At 42.9% G+C, this 14,937-nt stretch overlaps 2 protein-coding genes across 2 annotated transcripts in view; both read left to right on the top strand.

The window, feature by feature from the left end:
- Window positions 1-5,768, top strand: part of LOC132486711 (uncharacterized) — a 30,627-nt gene extending 24,859 nt beyond the window's left edge. Inside the window, exons 5-6 of the mRNA XM_060094303.1 lie at window positions 4,913-5,097; window positions 5,203-5,768. Coding sequence (XP_059950286.1) covers window positions 4,913-5,097; window positions 5,203-5,768 — 751 coding nt within the window. The remainder of the gene's footprint in view (window positions 1-4,912; window positions 5,098-5,202) is intronic.
- A 39-nt stretch (window positions 5,769-5,807) lies between these two features.
- MARCHF11 (membrane associated ring-CH-type finger 11) overlaps window positions 5,808-14,937 on the top strand; it is a 118,725-nt gene continuing 109,595 nt past the window's right edge. The window contains exons 1-2 of the mRNA XM_060091593.1: window positions 5,808-6,314; window positions 7,471-7,626. Coding sequence (XP_059947576.1) covers window positions 5,808-6,314; window positions 7,471-7,626 — 663 coding nt within the window. The remainder of the gene's footprint in view (window positions 6,315-7,470; window positions 7,627-14,937) is intronic.

Here is a 14,937-nt window from a genome sequence, read left to right as displayed (position 1 = left end):
GTGTACACAGTGACTCAACATATTTCCATGTTTTCAATCTGTCAGGTAAAAAGCCCTTCTACATTTTCAGGTGTCATGGTAGGGAGACCAAGGGAGAAGGGGAGACCAAGGGAGACCAAGGGAGACCAAGGTAGGGACAGGGAACTGTGGAGAGATACAAGAGGCAAAGATAGAAAAGTGGAAGGAGAGTATGGTATCAAATTCTACAGGTAGAACTGACAAATGTTAGAATGCAGTGTAGTATAAAATCAAAAGAGGAGCATGATTCATGGTCAATGAAATTGGTCAGAGATGGAGACCATCCATCCACACTCCTTCACTTTCCCTTAAGACCAATGGTGTGCATTTTCAAATTTCTGATATCTTCATTGATTGTGAGGATCAAGGTCAACCAAGACTTTGACTTCACATACATAGTAGCAAATGACAAATTAGGCAGCTAATATAAATTACTAAGGGAAAGAATATTTTTAGGTAAGTTGGTTAAGCAATGAAAAAAAATGGCATCACACAGAGTGCACCAAAATGCTGTGACGACATCCTTCCTTGTCCTTCAGATTGCATTCCCACCTGGAAGCTATGGTTTAACAAGCTGCACAGTGCCTTAAACACAGAAGCTGATTAATAATTACCTGCTTGATTGCTTGAATTCTTCATATAATTGTTCTCTAAGTATTGGCCGAGCACTACTCTGACCAGGCACAGTTCTAGGCACAGTTAGGACAGAGCAGTGAACAAAATAGTCTCCAATGGAGTCAGTGTTCCAGTGGAAGATATTAGATGAGAAAAAAAAGCAAAAGAAACACACACAATATGTAAATATCAATATATAATGTTGAATAGTAAATTGATATGAAAAAGAGTAAAACTGGGTAAAGGTTAGAGTTTAAAAAATGGGAGTGGAGGATTCTATTTCAGTTAGGAAGGTTGAGGAAGGTTTTTTTTTTTTTTTGCGGTACACGGGCCTCTCACCGCTGTGGCCTCTCCTGTTGCGGAGCACAGGCTCCGGACGTGCAAGCTCAGTGGCCATGGCTCATGCGCCCAGCCACTCCGTGGGATCTTCCCGGACCGGGGCACGAACCCATGTCCCCTGCATCGGCAGGCGGACTCTCAACCACTGCGCCACCAGGGAAGTCCGAGGAAGGTTTTTCTGATGAAGTGTCTCTGAGCAAGATCTGAGAAGAGTGAGGGAGTGAGCCATGATTACTGGAGGAGGAGTGAGGAGGGAATGTACTTGGGGAGTAGCAAGGAAGTCAGTGGGGTAGGAATGAATAATAGGGAGGATATGGAGATTGATATCTTCAGAGATGCAGCCAGGAGCTAGACTGAGGATTGGTAGGGCATGCTAAGATTTTTGACATTGCACCAAGTGTGTTGGGGAGCCATTGGTGGGTACCAAGCAGTGGGATGACATGACTGGACTTACATTTGAATAGGATTATCCAGGCTGTTGTCGGGGACAGATTCAAGAATAAGAAGCAGGGTGACAGGAGGCTATTTTGATGATCCTGGTGCATCACGTTGGTTTGAACTGGGATGGCGGGAGTGGAGGTGAAATATAGTAGTGAAATTTGAAGTATATTTTGAAAGTACATGCGAAATAACTTTGTGATACACAATATATGACGTGAACAATTAAAGTCCAGGGATGACTCCAAGGCTTAAGTAACTGGATGAGTGAACAACTGGTTTACCGGCATGATGAAGACTGGGAAATGAGCAGGTTTGAGAGTGTTGTGTGCTTTTGGACTGGGTTAGTTTAGAATAGCTCTTAGGTATCCAAGCAGAGCAGTCATAGAGGCGACTTGACACAGAAGGCTGGAATTCAATCAAGAGGTTAGAATGGGAGATACAAATTGTGGACGTTTCTGTACATGGCATTGGGCTGACACTACTTCGTTTCTGGTGTACGACAAAGCTATACTCGGCACCAAGTACTCGCAATCCACAGATCACACTTCACTGTCCTCTTTAAAAATTACCCTCCCACTCACACAACATAACCTTATTGCTCTATAACGTACTTGGAGTTCTCAAGTTCTTTTCTCTCAGATATTTGAAGACAGTTGAGAATTCTCTGTTCTGTACTCAGTGACCACAGAGACAAATAAATGCACCCCAAAGGTGCCAAGTGAAAAATTTTCGAACATCTCTAAAAGCTAAACTTAAAAAGAATTGAAAGACCATTTTTTAATTTTTTAGTGAAACTATACTTGGTTTACAAAGTTTCAGCAAAGTGATTCAGATATATATATGTATATATACATTCTTTTTCTGATTCTTTTCCATTGTTACAAGATAGTTCAATATAGTTCCCTGTGCTATACAGTAGGTCCTTGTTGTTTATCTATTTTATATATAGTACTTTGTATCTGTAAATCCTGAACTCCTAATTTATCCCTTCTTACCCCCCCTTTCCTTTTGGTAACCATAAGTTTGTTTTCTATGTCTGTGAGTCTATTTCTGTTTTGGAAATAAACTCATTTGTATCTTTTTTTTTTAAGATTCCACATGTAAGTGATGTCAAATAATATTTGTCTCTGTCTGACTTACTTCACTTAGTACGATAATCTCTAGGTTCATCTGAAAGGCAATTCTAAAGAGCTCTTCAGGCTAACTCTCCTATTGGAGGACACATCAAGGTCATCACACCTAATATAGCTTCAAAGTCATTCTGAAACAACTCTGACCTAGTGTAGCCTGGACTGTTTTCTACCTAATATGCCTGAGGTGACTTCAGGGGACACCTTCAGGACATGGTCACTTGGGAAGTTCAAGGAGAATATCCTACAGATATCCATTAATATCACCAAAGAAATTTTTGGGACATACTTGCCTGGGACGCTCCCACCTTCCCTCCATCCTTGGATTCAACTCAAGAGATTCCTGGTGTCTAAAGAGTTTGCATGTTCATAATGAAAGACCTCTTTTGGTAAAGGGTATATTTAACTCTCTGCATGTATGGGTGCGTGGGTAGGGAGAAACATGAGAATGAAGACTTTTCAAGCATTTGTTATATTTATATCTTTCTCTTCATTTATATAGGTTGAAGCAGGTTGCATGTGCCTTTCACTATTTGCTCAAAGTGATAGAATTGCCTCTCCCTTCATCCATTTTTTTGTTGGTGGATCCATGTTGGCTATTGGATGGCTGTCAGCGGCTGTGGGTGCCCTGTTGTTCTTTACGCAATGTCTGTGTCTCTCTAGCAGCTCTTCTACTTGGGTCCCAGCAGCTGAGAGTGGTTCATCCTTTTTGTGTTCCCCATTGTTCTATATTTTTATGGCAGAGGATGCAGTCAAAGTAACAAAGGTATTTTTCCTTGATCCATTGAAGACTCACTGAGTTAACTGAAGATCATGAACAAGTTTCCCTTTTTCACGGAGAGGTCAGCTTTGGCGGTCACAGATGCTAGGAAATAATGTTTTTATGTGGCTACTCACCATATCAAGGAAGGTTAATTCTCTCTTACCGGAGTTATTTTCCAACAATCAACTGAGAGGATACATCTAGCATTGTGGCCGTCTCCTCTTCCATCCATGTTACTTTGCTGCCTGAGTCACTGTGCATTGTTTATCCAGAACCCACAGCTTTTATGCTGTCCTTCAAATAATAATGTACTTTATCATACTTGGTAGAAATGTATTAGTCATAAATTGAATTTAGACACCGTTTAATTCAAGAATTTAGAATCAAGGCTTATGATTATCTTATGACTGTGGCAATACGCAATCTTGTGCAATGTCATTTTGACAGGTGAAGACTGAAAATGAAAGCATTATCTACAGCCACATTTCTTCAGTGTGATAAGTTCCTAGGGCATTCAGGGATTATTATTTTTAACAAAATGTGCTTGCTGCTTGCCATTCCGCCACCAAAAATAAGCCGGTCTGAGGGGGCTAAGTGTTAGAGGACATTTCTGGCAACTATTTCATCTGGGACCATTTGTAACAAAGCATTCTCGACTTTTTTTTTTTTTTACTACCTCCTTCTCTGCTTTCCATCCAGACGAATTTCTGTCAAAAGAGCTGGACCTTTTTTTTTTTTTTTTCTTAAACCAAATATACTTCTTACTGCCAAAATGTACACTGGAAAAATTAACTTAAGCTGGTAGTTTATCTTAACCATTTAAGAACATCTAACTATTAACGGGAGTCAGTGTCACCAAACACACCAGGTACTACATACTGTTTTAGGAGGCAGGAGGAGAATTGGGGGGAAAAAATCATTCAGTGTTTGAGCTGGAAAATCTGGAGTCAGTGAGCTCAAAAGTTCTTCGTTAACAGTTCTGTGACCTTGAACAAGTTACTTTGCCTATCTGATCCCGGATCTTCAGCTATGAAATGCAGCCAAAAATGACTGCCGGAAGAGCAAGTCGGTTGCGTCAAAGACATCAAAGGGTTACACTAGTGAAAATCACCAAGGCTTTGACTAGACACATTGCACTATATATAAATCTATTGCTTTATGCGTTTACACTGTTCGAATTTAGAAACTACTGCCTGTACACTGTTTTCCGTCTACTTTCCTGCAGGTAAGGTAGTTCTTTTCAGAAAAGAATTGAGGGCACTCTTGCCCTGCCGGAAGATAAGTCCCAGAGAGGTTTTGCGGAGTGGAGTTAACTATAGAGAAACCAGCTGGCTTCGGGGTGCATACAACCGAAATCCGCGGATGCAGCAACTTCTGCATGAGAGGTGTCCTTTGAGTCCTTTTTCCTACGGCAAGGGTGGAAGGGCCCGCCCGCCACAGAACGTGGCACCAGCGTTCACTAGGAGGAACCACGGCAGGAAACGATATTCACAGAGTCACCAGAACAGTTTCAAATAAACCCAGATACTCCCTGCAGGAGGGAGAGGGCAAGGAGGGCAGAGGGAGGATGCAGGTTCCAGAGGCGTCTGTTCTGGGGGCTCTGGAGGGTCAGTGAGAGTGCCCTCGAGGAAGAGGGCGCACAGGGCTGGAAGCGGTCTCCTGGGAGCGTCCGTTTGTCCTCGGGGCCCACGCGCCCTTCCCCTCGCCCCCCGCCTAGCCGGCTCGGGCGCGCCCGCGGCGTCAGTCTCGCGAGCCCCTTCGCCCTCGCGAGTCTCGCGTTCGATCATCCCGGCCCCTTCCAGCCCCGCGCCGCGGCATCCCACTTGCCCAGCCAGTAACGGTTTCTGGACCCGTGGCCTCCGACCCTTCCCCCCCCGACCCAACCCCGCTCACGAGAGCTGCAGCGCCGCGCAGCTTGGGGAGGGGTAATCCGCCCCGGAACACACGTGAGCGTCCCCGGGGCGGGGTCGGCGGAGGCGGCTGAGGGGTTTCCCCCACGCCCCCAATGCCGGCCCGCGGTCGCCGCACCTCCCGCGGGGTTCGCACCCGGCCCTCCACATCCCCCTTCCCGGGAACGACCCTCCGCTCCTCCACACCTACCGCCCCGCTCCAGTTCCCTCCAAATACCTCCCCCCCGGCCCATCCCCTCCGCTGCGCCGCTCCTCCCCCCTCCCCCGGTTTCCCTGGCCCCCGCCCGCGGCCACCCCCCGCCCCCCAGCGGCCCGGCTCGCACGCGCCGCGGAATTCGGCACCTCCTCCCTCAGAGCCGAGCCCGCGGCTCCGCGGAGCAGCCGCCGCCGCCGCCGCCGCAGCCGGGCCCTCTGCGTGCCTCCCCGTCCCGCCCCTCGGCCCCTGGCGCCCCAGGCCCCCGTCCCCACCATTCTCCCGCCCCGCTTCCCTCCCTCCTTCCTCCCTCCCCCCTCCTTTCCCCCTTCGCCTGCAGCCCGAGCCGGGCGCGCTAGCCGGGCTGGCAGGAGGGCGGCGGCGGCGGCCCCACCACCATGAGCTTTGAGGGCGGCCCCAGCGGCAGTCGGCGCCGCGGGGAGGAGAGCGGGGACGCCGAGCCGCCCCCGTTGCCGCCGCCAGGAGAGCCAGCCTCGGTCCCCGCGTCCCCGCGCTACCTGCCACCGCTGCCCGCGCCGCCCGCGTCTCCCAAGAGCCCCGCGGGGCCCGACGAGCCGCCAGCGGAGGTGGTCCCGCGGCGCAGCGGCGCGGAGGAGCTGCCGCCGGCAGAGCAGGAAGTGGCCGCGGCTGGCGACTCCAGGGCATGTCCGAGGCGCCTTCCGGAGACGACGGTCCCGGAGGCGACGGCGGGGAAGGGCGGCCCCGGGGAGCCGGAGGTCGGCGCGGGTGGGGACGGCGAGCGGCGGGGCTCCGGCGACCAGCCCGAGACGCGCTCGGTATGCAGCAGCCGCAGCAGCAGCAGCGGCGGCGGCGACCGGCGCTCCGGGCACCAGCACCAGCACCACCAGCCCATCTGCAAGATCTGCTTCCAGGGCGCCGAGCAGGTAAGGCCCGGCGGGTCCCGGGCGCGCTGGCTGTGGGGTCCGGCAGGGCTGGGCTGGCTCCCGCTCTCGACGGCGCCCTGTCAGCACCACGGACAGCGCCCGCCTCTGGGTTCCTGGGCTGAGCGGTTGCCTGGCGGCTCCTGCGCGTTCCCTTTCCCTTTCCTGTGAAGGCAGATAAAATTGTCCCGGTGGCGAATAGTGTTTGCTTTGGGCTACACTTGATTTTTTCCACCTGGTTTTGCAGTTACACATTCCTCAGGTGTTTCAGTGTTAATGCCATAAGTATCTCTTGTATGAATTCCTTGATGGTTCTGGTTTATACATAGAGACAAACCTATATTCCTTTTCTACAGGTGTATCGTGAGGCAGATAGTCTTAGAGGACAAACAGGGGGTGAGTCACGTCAAAACCAAAAAGGGCAGGGTCTTTCCTTATTGCCCATTTTGGTGACTCAGTATCACTGCGGTGAAAAACATGTTAGAGTTTTCATAAGAGAACTAAAACTACTTTGACCTTGTGAAAGAAAGAAACACAATTCTAAAATTATAAACTCCATTAGAGGTGCATGCAAACTTACATGCGAGTAATCACAGAGACAACAGGGATAATACATCTGTCTTACAAAATGTGTGGTCTGAGCAAACATTAGGTTTAATATTTTTCAAAGTAAGGAAATTGCATAAGAATATGCAGGCTTTCAGGAATATAGTCCCCTAAGTCAATATTTATGATGCTACAGTTAGAAAAAATAAAAGCGTAATGCTATTGCAAGCTACTTTCTGGGATGGCATGCATTTCTTCTTTAGCAATGATTAAGAATAACTGCAGAGGAATTGCATCTGACCGTCCACTTAAAAGTTATTAAAGAGATTTCATAGTACAGCTTTTCCCCTAGGGTATTGGGAGCTGTATCCTGCAGACATTTCGTATGTTGGTAGAACATTTATGTCATAACTCTAAGTAATATCTTTGAAATAGTTTTAAGACTTTAGTTGCATTCCCACCAGAGGTATGAACATTTAATTTCATTTTCTAGGATAGAGTTTGATGCTTGTATCCTTCTGGGTAAGTGGCTTTGAAAGAAAAGAAAGCAACTGTTGGATTTTTAAAATAGAGACACAGTATAAATATTCGTACTGAATTGTTTTCTTTCCAGGGGGAGCTGTTAAACCCCTGCCGATGTGACGGGTCCGTTCGGTATACACATCAGCTGTGCTTGCTGAAGTGGATCAGTGAGAGGGGTTCCTGGACCTGTGAACTCTGCTGTTACAGATACCATGTCATAGCCATTAAAATGAAGCAACCTTGCCAGGTAGACATTTATGACATTTTTCCCCCTGAAATAATTTTGCTAGACATGAGAATATTTGCATATGCTACTTAAGACATTTTATGCAAATCACACTAAAACCAAGATTTAGAATTTGTAGAGATGTGCTTTGAGAAATCTGTGACATTTTTATCTGAGAAACTCAAAAGTCATTTTTATTCAAATGGTCTCCTTTATTTGTTGTTTATTGATGAAATTATACCCATCCTCGTTTCTAAAAGGGCAAGTTGGTACAAATGTCTTACACTCAATTAACTCAATTTTATTCATTAGAAGTGTTACACAAATTATTTTGTTAATTTAAGCATTGAAACTTTAAATGGGCTCCATTTACAGGAAATAGATGCACGTAAAGCAAAACTTTACTAGTCTGGAAACTTTGGTTGAACCCGTTAGTTCTAATCTGAACAGTCTTTTCACTTAACCAAGCTTCCTTTTTCATCTGAGTTTTTTTCACAGTTACGTTTTGGCTATTTTCATTCACTGCTCTGTTCAGCTACATAGTGGATGCAGCAGTATTCCCAACAGTTACTCTCAGTAATACTACTGAAATTGTATATGTTCTTAAAACTTTTCGTGCATAATCACATAATAACATAATGCCCATAACCTGACAAAAGCCCATGGAAAAATAGGCTTTTGTTTTTTTTTTGGTATAGTGGAACGGATTCAGGTTCTTGGAATAGACTGGTGGATGTAAAATAATATTAAGAATGACATCTTAGATTAAAGCAGAATAGTGTGTAACTGATGAGATCTGACAATGACATGGGACTGAAGTTCAGCGGACATAAAAGAGTACGTTCAAAACACAGAGACGAAGGAGGTAATGGAAGGAAAAGGAAGAGGGACTTAGGAGGGAGACAAAGTGATAAGGTCTAGTGTTCTCTATTTCTATTTAAATTAAAGGTCTAGTGTTCTCTATTTCTATTTAAATTACCAAATTTAGTTTGCATTGAGCAATAAAACAGGTGAAATTGTTAGTGATTGCAGAAGGAATCTGGATGCTGAATTAATAATTTAAATTTCATACTTTTTAATTTGTGCATCCTTCATATAGTTGCAATTCATTTGCATCTCTGATAGTCACCATTTAAGGCATGACTAGCAGGTATGAAATGAAAGTATGAATTTTCTCAAGCTGATCTCAGGCTTATAAATAATTTGGAAAGAAGATGAATAACTAATGTGGGTGAATGATGTTATCATGGTGAAGATAGGCACAAACCTGACATATTTTCTCAGAACTAATTGATTGCACTACTTGGTATCAATTTATTGATCCATCATAGTTCTCTTGAAAAACAGAGGGAACCATGTCCAAATACCAGAATATGAGTAGTATAATTGAATCTGCAATAATTTTATGAATAGAGTATGTGGAGATGAGAAATGGAGAGCTTTGAGACTCCAGTGGAAAATCCCATGAGAAGTGCTATGGTCAGATGTTCAAAGCTGAAATAGATTGCTAAATATTTCAAAAACTTTAACTTATGGCCACAATATATTAATTCACTTGGGCTGGTTACTTCTGAAGTAAATATAAATAGGTCCTTGATATAATTTTAAAATAGAGAAGAGACAAAGGGTTGGGGCAAAAAGTACTATTTACTAATTCTAATCCTATGGCAAAATGAATTATTACTGTATTTTGCTTCATTTAAAAAAATCAATAATCATTTTAACAAAAGCAGTTCCTGAAGTGTGTATACGATATGACCAAAAAATCAAAAGAAAACAAAAAACAACCAAAAGCCAAAAACTAACCTGGTATTACTAATACCTTTAGGATTAATTTTATTATGACATATGCAAAAACTGCCATAATCTGTAGCCTGATCTGTTTGTTCCAGTGAACTTCAAAATAATATTTAGAAACAAAATTGATATGAGTATGATGGTGATAGTTCAGATCATGCTTGAGAACATAACTTACCAGGACTGCATTATATGTTTATAAAGCTCAGGACACTTAATGAAGAGAAATCAGTTATAAAATCCAGAGTGTGGATTATTATACCTAGCAGTAGTTTATTCTCAGATAAAATGTGACTGATTGTCTGACATTTCTATTACTGATGACCCAGAAACTGAGCATTTACTCTGATTTTTGGTTTTCTCCCTTGCTGGTGTGAGGCTAATCAGATTTAGCATTTATCATATTCATGCTTTTATGGCATGGCAGAGATCCATTTCCTCATGGCACAGGATCAAACAGGAACCATGTTATGACCCTCCCCTTCACTTTCCATATCCCTTTGTTCTAAGTATAGAGCCCTCCGAGAGCTGTGAGTGGGTGGTTCCTTGGATGTACAATAGAATAATAAACATTTACCGAACACTTACTTTGTGCCAGGCACTGTTCTAAGTGCTTTACACATAGTGATACTGATATTTAGTCTTCAAAATAAACCTATGAGGTAGAGAATATTATTATCTCTATTTTATATGAAGGCAAACTGAGGGACAGAATAGTTAAATAACCTCTACTAGGTGCATATCTAGTAAAAGGCAAAGCCAGGATTCAAACAGTCTGGCTCTGAGGTTCATGGTCTTAGCCACTGTGCCCCCCGTTGGAAAGTGTTCTTTTCAACTTCATTGTAGCCATCCTGATGTTTTTGGGTCCACCACGACTTATCCTGTGTTATGCTAAGTCAAGCAGGAACTGGTTTCAGCCTGAGTCTCTATGAGGGTCTAGAAAGGCTTTGACTATCTATTGCTGTAGAGTCAAACTACCTCATATACTTAGTGGTTTAAACAACAACCATCATTTATTATCTCTTAAGAGTCTGTGGGTTGACTGAGATCAATTGGGAGGTTCCTCTCCACATGTGGCATCATCTGGGGCTGTGATCACTAGAGTTTTGACTGGATGGGAACATCCAAGGTGGCTCACTCATTTGACTTGCTGTTTGTGCTGGCTGTTGGTTGGAAGCTCAGTTGGGGCTGTTAGCTGGTTACTCACTTCTCTTTCCATGTGATTTGGATGTCTCACAATGTGATGATATGGTTCCAGGAGCATAAAAGAGGAAGTTGCAGATCTCTTAAGGCCCAGCCTTGGAAGTGACATGGCTTTATGTCTGCTGCATTCCCTTGATTGAAGCAAGTCACAGGATCAACCAGATTAAAGAGAAGGAGAAATAGACTCCACCTCTGGAGTTTGCCCTTCTTTAAAGGGAGTGGACCTCTTTAATCCACAATAGGAGATAGCTTCTAAAATGGCACTATCTACCTACTCTGGTCTTTACATTTGGTCCTCACCAGGTCCAGGTCAGTCAACAGGCATCACCATAACTTCCCTCCCAGGGCTCAGAAATCAAGAAGTTTAAAAAATATATGGGAGTTTGACTTCATCAGTGGTGCTTGATGCATATACTAAACCACTTTCAGAAGTGATTATTGCCTTGATGTACCTCTGGGTGCTCAGAGGGACATGGGGACAGAGAAGGAAGGGAAGAGCTAACCAGGAAGCAGGTGTGTGTGAGGAAAACATGTTGCACTGTGTCTAAAACCTTAGTTTTAGACACAGAATTCTAATCTCAATGAGAATTTGGGTCTAAATCTCCCCATTTCATGAGATTTTAGTGATGATTAATCTGTTTAATCATGTTTAATGCTTAAACATGACCCAATAGAAAACTGATGTATCCTCTACAATATATTTAAACCTAAATTACTGTATCATTAGCAGTAGGAGTTAATTAAGACATTAGAAATAATTAACACGCATTTACGTTCCTACCTCCTTGCAGAATCTCTTTTATTGATTACCATATTCAAGATGATGCATTAATGATATTTTAAGAGTAAAAGCTAATTCTGTTTTGAATCTCACAGTATGGTATAAAATAAGTGCAATCTAAGAACCTATAAGATCAAATTTATTTTGAGATGGTGATATTTTAAACTAATTAAGCGAGTATATTTAAGTTTATGAATGCGTTCAGTACTTTTTCGAGAAATAGAGATGTTTGAAGAGATAACATTTACTAGATGAAGTGTTGTATGGGAAACTTTAAACTTTTTGTAAGAGATGGACTATAATGCCTAAACATAGGAAAATAGAGTGTTAACGGAAGGCAATAGCTATGTTGCCATGGACGAGTTACTTAACTATTTGTGCCTCAGTTAACTCATCTTTAAAAGATAATAATGGCACCTGTTTTGTACATATTTTGAGGATGAAATACATATATACCTATAGAGTGCTTAGAATAGTGCTAACACACAGTAGGTGCCATTTTAATGTTGGCTCTGATGATTTTTACTTGTTCAGTCAGCTAGCCGATGGGGACCTTCATTTGCTCACAGCAACAGTGCTCACAGGTCCCTGTTGTCTCCTTCAATCTCTTGTCAGCAAAATGAAGTTAATGACTCTTCTTTCCATATCATTCTTTATCTCTGGATATTTATTCCCTGCTTTTTCTAGGCGAGCCCACCTTGGTTTCTGACCAAATTTGTTATCGTAAATAAAGAAGGAATCAGCATTTAAAAAATCAGATGTAGTGAGCGATAATGATCTCAGCACATGGGAGCGTATTTACTCTCCAGTCGTCCCTCCCCATGGGTCTTCATTGGAGTCAGCTCATAAGTGGAGTTATGAGATGCTTTTGCATGTGGCCAAGCACAAGGCAGCACTCTTCGGCATCACTGGGTACCAGTGTGTGTTTATGCTTTGGAAAGGCCCCTGGTGGTTGGAGTGTATGTGAGCAAAGCAGGAGGTTGAAGAACCCCCAGAGATCCCAGGCAAGGGGCAATCGCAAAGGGCACAGGCAGGTAGTCCAGCATCAGTCACAGCGAATCGTGGTGTCCATCAGCTTTCTTTCCTCCTTTGTTACTCAGAGCACCAGAGGAAAGGACTGGCAAAGGACTTGCAGAGTAGGGATTGAAACTTGCAGATGGGCCACCTGTCTTTGTGGATAGTAGAGCCCTGGCCATCTTTACCAGCCTTTAACTTTTGTATCAGTCTCCCCCTTACTGCTTTTCCTTTAAACTCTTAAAATGGGCTGTCAGCAACAAGTCTTCTTACAGCAGTGAGAATGACTGGAGAGACTCCTAGGAAGGAGAGTAGTTTTAATTTTTATCCATATTCTTATCATGACGGGGTTCATCATGATAGTTTTGAATTAGAGAGGAAGTTGGCACCAGGTAGGTTCACCTTGGCTACTGTTCTGAGGTGCAGCTTCTGAGCCTATTTGTAAAGCGTTTATAGAACTTTAATGAAATTCTTGAGGGCCCTCTGATCATTATTTTCCTAAACAGGGCTCTGTCATGAAAGGGGTATTTCCTTCTTCAGAACTGATTAAGTTGTTCTCATGACATAGCTGACGCACTAGAAGAAGCCAACAAATCCTCATTGAAAATTGACTGTGATTTTGGAAGTGTATTAAGAAAACGTCAGTACATGACAGTGTTGCATGCTGTCAGTTGAAATACTTGAAGGCATTTGTATTCTATGGGTTAAGAATGTCTGCATACATACAGCCTGGTTGAAGTGGTAAAGCCACCACTTTTCTTTTACTTTTTCTCGAACTGTTGCTCTTATTAACATTCTCTGTAGATTTGATAGCAAATGACAAGCAGAGGGGAAGCTTTTCATTACCACGCCTGAATAACTAAGAAACAACGTTAAAACGTAATATTTAAATACATGTACTGACATATTTGATAGGTAATTAAAAACATCAGAATTAACAAAAAGCACATCACGAGGCCACTCTCTGACCTTTGAGGTGATTTTTGTTTCATCTGCTTACTAAATCTCAAAACACTCAAATCTGCATTTTACTCACTAGAGCAGATTAATGATCCTCTAGTGAATAAAATATGTAAATTATACTTTGTCTACTACTATAGCCATCTTATTTACTGTATAGACCATATGTACAGTGATTTTACAATTTGTTTCAAAGCCAGATGGTTCTGAGATGGTAGTAAAAAAGAAAAAAAAAGATGGGGACCATTTAGGGCATCGTGGACTGGTGTTTGCTTTTATCCTTTATGCAGAGAGGATTGGGGCTGATGTGGTCCCGATGGTGATAACTCTCCAGAACTTTCTTCTCCACATGTGTTTGCTTTTCTACATTCTTTCTAGCTCTTTTTAAAATGTATTTTCCTTTCAACGCCTTTCTCTTCTTTGCTCTCTTGGCCTCTCCAGTCAGCTGCCTGTAGAAGAAAGGAAGATCTGAGTGGGACAGATTTTGGAAAAAATTATGTGACACAGCTCAATGTAGCTTGACAGTCATTTTCTTGGTCATTTTATATGTATTCAGTGAGTATTTGTGGTATGAATGAGTGAATGAATACATGAGTGAGTGTTTTAGAAAGGTAGAGAGAATCATGGGGGTCATGTTCATATTTCTGCAGTGAGAATATGACTTAAGGAAACAAGTTGCATTTACCGTTCACCCATTAGCCATCTACTGTCAATTTTCAGCTTGTTCTTAAATTGATCTGATAATTCTATTCTGAATCTGCCTGGAAAAATATGTTCAATTCTTCAGACCACAGGAAGAAGTCTTAAGAGCAGGATCTATTTTTAAAAACCTAAAATAAAAAAAAAATGCTTCCAGTGAGACATATCTGCTCTTTTCAGAAAATAAAATGTCATGAGAAAAGACTCCATGAATGTGAAATTACCCATGTGTGACACACTTCGTTTCTTGAGGTTGTCACTGGTTGTCACTGGTTGAAGGATTTCATCTAGCATTTGTTCAGAGAATTTGAATAATTTGTTGGAAATTTCACTGTATGATTGAAGATATAGATGAACTGCTAAGAATTATACTCGGTATAATTTTTTTGATGTGAAATCTGCCACTGGGCTGAAAACAAGGTGACGGATTTTTTTTTTTAATGAGCAGTTTGTACAGCTGCAACATAACTTCGAAAATGAGTTTCCACTGGTGAGTACAATACTCCAACATAGGGAAAGGCAGCAAGAGAACAGACTCTTTATTCCTTACTCATTTCCTGCTTTGTCTTGGCGTGTGGCTTTGCTGTGATATGACTGTGATATGACTGATGTTTGCTGAAAGGATTAGAACAAAGGAAACTCAACTTCCTTCTATTTTCGGACCTTCTAAGAGTAGAATGGGATGACTCTGAGGGCAAAGCTAGAGTGCTTCCGACCCTTCAGAGTGGCAGGGAGGGGACGAGATAATCACCTACAATTACAAGTAAATGGATGGCAGACACTGAGGACTTGGCCAAGAAAAACTGCACTTGTGGCTTGTGCTTTCTGTATCCTTGGATATTTGACAGCTTCTTGCCTGTGCCCATAACTCATAATTC

The sequence above is a fragment of the Mesoplodon densirostris genome, chromosome 3, assembly GCF_025265405.1.
Source record: "Mesoplodon densirostris isolate mMesDen1 chromosome 3, mMesDen1 primary haplotype, whole genome shotgun sequence".
Classification (NCBI taxonomy): domain Eukaryota; kingdom Metazoa; phylum Chordata; class Mammalia; order Artiodactyla; family Ziphiidae; genus Mesoplodon; species Mesoplodon densirostris.
Note: the sequence above shows the minus strand (reverse complement) of the source record. Positions and strands in the feature narration are given on the sequence as shown.